The sequence below is a fragment of the Bison bison genome, unplaced genomic scaffold (assembly GCF_000754665.1).
Source record: "Bison bison bison isolate TAMUID 2011002044 unplaced genomic scaffold, Bison_UMD1.0 scf7180017864304, whole genome shotgun sequence".
NCBI lineage: Eukaryota > Metazoa > Chordata > Mammalia > Artiodactyla > Bovidae > Bison > Bison bison.
The window spans coordinates 11,415,900-11,421,827 of NW_011494876.1; the positions used below are offsets into that span (position 1 = coordinate 11,415,900).

The 5,928-nt window shown below is 45.6% G+C and overlaps 2 protein-coding genes across 2 annotated transcripts in view; one reads left to right on the forward strand and one right to left on the reverse strand.

Annotated features, from left to right (window-relative positions):
* The window catches only part of CACNA2D3 (calcium channel, voltage-dependent, alpha 2/delta subunit 3), a 904,008-nt gene that overhangs the window by 124,059 nt on the left and 774,021 nt on the right, over nucleotides 1-5,928 (reverse strand). The gene's annotated exons all lie outside the window — the stretch shown is intronic.
* LRTM1 (leucine-rich repeats and transmembrane domains 1) overlaps nucleotides 5,068-5,928 on the forward strand; it is a 9,473-nt gene continuing 8,612 nt past the window's right edge. Inside the window, exon 1 of the mRNA XM_010851670.1 lies at nucleotides 5,068-5,665. Within this exon, the coding sequence (XP_010849972.1) occupies nucleotides 5,659-5,665 (7 nt within the window). The 5' untranslated portion in view covers nucleotides 5,068-5,658. The remainder of the gene's footprint in view (nucleotides 5,666-5,928) is intronic.

A 5,928-nucleotide genomic window follows, 5' to 3' on the forward strand; every position in this document is an offset into this window, starting at 1 on the left:
AGTGGGTAGCTTATCCCTTCTCCAGCAGATCTTCCTCACCCAGGAACTGAACCAGGGTCTCCTGCATTGCAGGTGAATTCTTTACCAACTGAGCTATCAGGGAAGCCCCTTATTCTGCCCAGTGGAGTATAAATGCACTGATAAGTACCATTTCCAGGCCTGGCAAATGTCTGGTCCTCGTCTTCTTCTTTCATCAGTCAGCTGATGGACAGAACTCTGAGAACTAAGAGGAAGGTATAGTGGCAAGATAGAAGGAACCTGAGTCCCTGAGTGGCTGAATGGGTATCTGGCCCCTGTCAACCTGACCTAGACTGTGATAAGAACAACAAATGAGTAGTTGTGTTGAGCCACTGAGATCTGGAGGTTTACTTGTTACAGCAATTATTACATTAACAATTCATAAATTACCTATTATAAATCCTTACCAATATATGGCCCGCTGTAAGCACTAAATAAATGATATGATCATCATTTAAAATGTATATTCCTAATTCTCTTGTTGTATGTTTCATAAGACCAAAAAGAAAAAGAGAAACAAAGAAGGAAGGGTTAGGAAGGGAGGGAGGGAGGAAGCACAAAATAATACTGAGGTCTTTTTAAAAGCTCTGCAAAAATTTTAAACCTAGGTGTAATTTGGTCATCCACAACCCTAGGGAAGTATTTTCCAAGTACCAAACCTCTCTTAATTATTAAATGAAATTTCTGCGTGGATCTGTGGTGCCAAGGGCCTCGTCCAGGCTATCCTGAGCTGCAGCTGTCCCTTGGCTTGGCTGCCTCGCCCGCATTGGAGCCCCACAGCACCTGCTTTGGATGGGGCTCACTGACAGGGAATGGGGGGGCACTTTGCCAAGATTTTACCAAAGCAGACATTAAAACTGGGAGAAATGCTCCTATGAGTTATAAGGTCTGGTCACATGTGGTGATCATTTGGCAGAGAAAGACAGGTGTCACTTTGGAGCTAATCTTCCTGGAGTGAGAGGAAGTAAACTCTAAGGATGCTCTGTTTACACACATAATACAGCTAGTTACTGAGGGATAAGCCATCTCAAACATGCCAGTAAACAAAGCGAACCTCTCCTTGCTATTTAACAAAAGTCAGCTTTTTTTTTTTTTTTTTGACTGCGGTTCTGCATTGCTGGAAGGTCTTTACTTGCTGGGAGTGGGGCCTACCGTCTAGTAGAGGTGTGTGGGCCTTTCACTGTGGTGAAAGCATGGCTCTAGGGCTTTGTGGAGCATGGGCTCTAGGGCACGCGGGCTTCAGTAGCTGCAGTGCTTGGGCTTAGTTGTTGCGGCTCCCGGGCTCTAGAGCACAGGCTCAGTAGTTGTGGCACATGGGCTTAGCTGCTCTGCCCCATGTGGGATATTCCCAGACCCGGGATCGAACTCATGTATCCTGTATTGGCAGGCAGATTCTGTGCCACTGAGCTACCAGGGAAGCCAAAGTCAGCTCTTCTCCTTTGCATTTTGAAAATTACAGCTGTACTACGTGGCTGTTGTAGCAAGTTGAATATGCAGAGGTAAAAAGAGAAAAAAATTTTTCTTCTCTTTCTTCTTGAATCACCCTGTCCCCTAGATAATCAGTATTATCAATATAGTGTCTATCCATCCCCTACTTACTCAATCTTCAGACAAATCAATGCACATTTTTAGAGTTAATCTTCCCACCTCTCACATTTGTTGTTGTTGTCATTTCAACATAAATGGGACTATACAATGTGCATTCTTATTTAAATTGCTTTATTTAACCTAACAATTTATTATGAACATCCTCCTAGGTGGCTATATTTAGCTCTAACTTATTCTTTTAAAATAGCTGAACAATATCACCTCGGAAAAAGAGCTATTACACATTTGCTGGATTTTAAGACATCATCCATTTTGTGCCATGCTAAGTCTCTTCAACCATGCCTGACTGTTTGTTACCTCAGGGACACTGTAGCCCACCAGGCTCCCCTGTCCCTGGGATTCTCCAGGCAAGAACACTGGAGTGGGTTGGCATTTCCTTCTCCAGGCGATGGTCCTGACCCAGGTTATCAAACTCGCATCTCTTATGTCTCCTCTTTACCACTAGCTCCATGCCACATCCATTTTAAACGTTAATTTTTTTTGGAGGAAGGTGAAATGTTAAATAGACCAATTTATATGAGGAAATTTTCTCACTTAAAACAAGCAAAAAATATAGGGAAACATTCTGACTTCAAATGAGCAAAAAAATATAGGGAAGCACTCTCACTCAAAATGGACAAAAGTGTGTAGGAAATATATTTATATAAAAATATACAGAAACTAGGAAGTTCTTGAAATTGCAGTGTAATAGTAGCCACCATATTCCTTTGAGAGTGTGTCTGAAGCAAGTTCTGTGCAGAGAACTGGGCTCTCGACTAGATCCTGGTACCGGGAGCCCCTCAGAGTGCCTGGCCTCACCCGACCTGTGAGTCTTTTGCACACACAGTTGTCTTACCACGTTTCTGGGCTGACTTAGGGAGGGAGAGACAGAAGTCACTGCAGGCACTAGCATGCCTATCACACAGCCTCTCTGTGTTCTCTGGGCTGAGGCCAGGTGGCATAAACACTCAGCCTCTGCATCCACAGCCCTTCTAGGTCCAGGAGCCCCTTCCACTCCAAGTGTGCACTGCCATTTTGAATCGCCGTTAAGAGTCAGCAGGAGTAAAACTGAACCAAAGAGCTCCTTTGGGCAATAGGCCACAGCTCCCAGGAACCCATCAGTTGTGGGGGTTTACCGTGTGTTCCCAGGGCATTCACATATATGAGCTGGGAGCAGTGAGTCAAGACCCTTTGAGGTCTGCCAAGACATACTACTTTACAGGAGACACCACTTCTGATTATCTGCTCTACCAGACCTGTGCTGTGAATGCAGCCCTTGATCCTCTCTGCATCCTGTGAGGCTGGCATTCCACAAATGAGGAAGCTGAGGCTCAGAGAAAGTGAACGATTTGCCTAAGATCATACAACCTGAGAGTACAAGCACCATGAAAGTGTGCTTCCTCATAGAGCCACACAGGCTGACTCTAAGGTACGGTCAACTGCCCACCGTTTTCCTGGAAGTGTCCCGGCCCCTTATACCCAACTACGCCATCAATGGATACATTGTTTTCAGACCTCTGAGTCCATGAGACTTGGACCTTAGCTGGGCTCTGCAGGACACCAAATAGATCTGCTGCAACCCAAAGAGACACCCAAATTCTTTATCTGTCCAAGCTCCCCATAAGTCTGTAAGTACAAAGCCTTTCAACCCCACTCAAGCATTCTACCAGAATGATAAAGTTTTGACATAAGAGGGCGCTAAAGATCCTCCTCCTCAGCCCTCTCATTGTACAGACAAGGAAATGGTGGTGGATATGCCCAGCGGGGTGGTGGCAGTGGGAGTAGGTGACAGCTAGCTGCGGTGGAGCAGTGACAGTAGTGGCTAGACAGTGGGACAGAGCAGGGTTTCACCACTATAGCCTGTGGGTCCATCCAGTCCTCCACCTGTTTTGTTTTTGTTAATAGTTTTCCTGGGGCTCAGGCACACCATTTGTTTCCAGATTGTTTGTGGTTGGTTCATGCTATAACCTCAGAGTAGTTGCAACAGACACTGCATGACGATAATGTCTTAAATATTTACCATCAGTGCTTAACAAAAAAGTTTGCTGGCCCCTGGGAAAGACAGAAGCACACAGCTTGTAAGTTATTAGAAGCTGTCCAGTTCTTAGAATGATTGTTAGGTTCACAGGTGTTTGTTGTATTATGACCCACTTGTGACTGACTGCCCCACACAGGCCACTGACAGTCCTGTATCGTACAGGAATATTATTAAATCCTGTGCGCCTGAAAGTAGACAGAGGAAAAGGAGAAAGAAAGGAACCCTTTAGTCCTTATGAAGATTTAAAGGCCTCTTTATTGCCTATGCTTGACTTGACTGCATTGCTTTTCAGATGCTCAAAGACTGTTGGAGAGAAGGACTAAAGATGACAGACTGAATGAAGCAGATTTTCAGGAAGGAGGCAAGATGAGTATCTTAGGCTCCAGGAGGCTGGAAGGAGCTTGTCCAAAGGAGCAATGGGATCCCAAACAGCAGGCCATTAAGGATAGTCTCAATCCAGTTTTTCACTTCATTCCCAAGGGTCCTCTTCCCTCGGTACCACCAGAGTGGCATGAGGGGCCAGGCCTCCGGGACTTTTGTCAGGACCTGCCTCCTGCCTCCTGAGTCAAGGGCGAGTTGAATGCTAGCAGCATAGAAACCTTGGAAAGCACTCTTGGGTAATTGTGACCGTTTATTAAGGTACAATATTAATGCATTGTTTCACGAAATCCTGAGAGCAATCTTATAAAAGAAAAACTACTGTCTTTCTTTTAGAGATGAAGACGAGGGGTTTTCAGTGGGCAAGTTACTTGCCCAGAGACATCAAGCTAGTGAATGGTGAAGCCGAATTCAAATCCAGATCCAGCTGATTTCAAACCCCAAACTCAACTGCTTTATTACACTGCTTTCGGCCAGGGACTCCACTTCATGCTCCCTCAAGAAAAGCATGGCTTTTGCCTTCTTTACATGAGTTGCTGGAGGCACGTGGGACACTTTGGCATGCTGAAGGGCAGCTTTGACACTGAAATTCCACCTCAGCAAATGGCAGGGCATTTGCACATTCAAAGAAACATTCCAGTCCCTGGTGGGAAAGCTTCCAGTGGCTTCAATTACAGAACAGTCACAGTTCATTGACGCCTGATGCTCATGAGGGCAGCTTTATTGTTTTATATGTGAAAAATGAGGAAAGGGCCAGAACCTCAGCATTAGGGAAATGATGAAAGATTGAGAAGTATTTCCAAACACATGCAAACTGAGAGGTCAATTCAATGGGGGCGGGAGAGGGGGGACGGTGGGAGGAGAACAAGCAAAGAAGCAGCTGAGAAGTATTTGCGGCACCAGGGAGAAGAGGTTGTGATGTCCACGAAAGGAAACCATGGCTATGAATTTCAGGGCATCGAGACCCTGTCAACACAGCTAATCCCTACGGATGTTGGCTGAATAAGCCTTTGGTGACCAAACAGTGCACTGTGGAAACCGTGTCAGCCTCCAGCAGGTCAATTTGTCCTCATATTACACACTCTGCTGGCTCTGTTGCTAGAACCCCAGATCGAGGATCCACGGCGAGCATCTCCCAACTTGACATGGGTTGACACAGCATGGTTAATAAGTCAACAGAATTCAGAAAACAGGACCGGATTAAGAAGGCAGTTTTATTTTGGTGCCCTGGACTTCAAGCAGATTAAATAATCAAAAAGCCGGAGCCATTGGGGTCATGTTTGAATGCTACAGCTGTTCACTGAGGTTTGACAAACATTCTTTCTGTGGCCCCTCGTCTCAATGGAAAGGCAGCAATGATCCTGGGAAGGGCAACGCTTTAAGAAAGAAGGAAGGAGCACAATCAAAAGATCCTCTTACGGAAAACAATCCAGATGGAGACAGGGAAAGGGCTGCTTAAATAAGTGGTCTCCTGAAAGCGACAACTGTTCCCTGTGCTGAAGAAAAGCACTGGCAGGATTCAGAAAAAAAGTGAATGAAAACCTGGACTTGGAGTCTGCCATGCCCTCGATGTGTTGATCTGCAGATTAATAAAGGTGGGCTTCGGGTTCAGCGGGTAAGCCGGTGGAGACTCAGTCATGGAAGGTGAGCCATGATTAATCCCCTCACGCCTTAGAAAGCAGGACCCTCCCTGCCCCCCCAACTCAGGAAGGTATCTGTGGGAAGTTGTCTTTCTCAAAAGAACAAAAGATGCTAAAAATGTCTCATGTTTGTGTCATGCTGGGTCAGAGGAAGAGAGAGTGGACAAACGTACCTAGTCATGAATGGATATGCAGTTGGCCTGTTATGGGCCATTTCAGAGAAAATACAGTCCTTCAGGTTGGAGTTCATATATCATCTACTTGCGG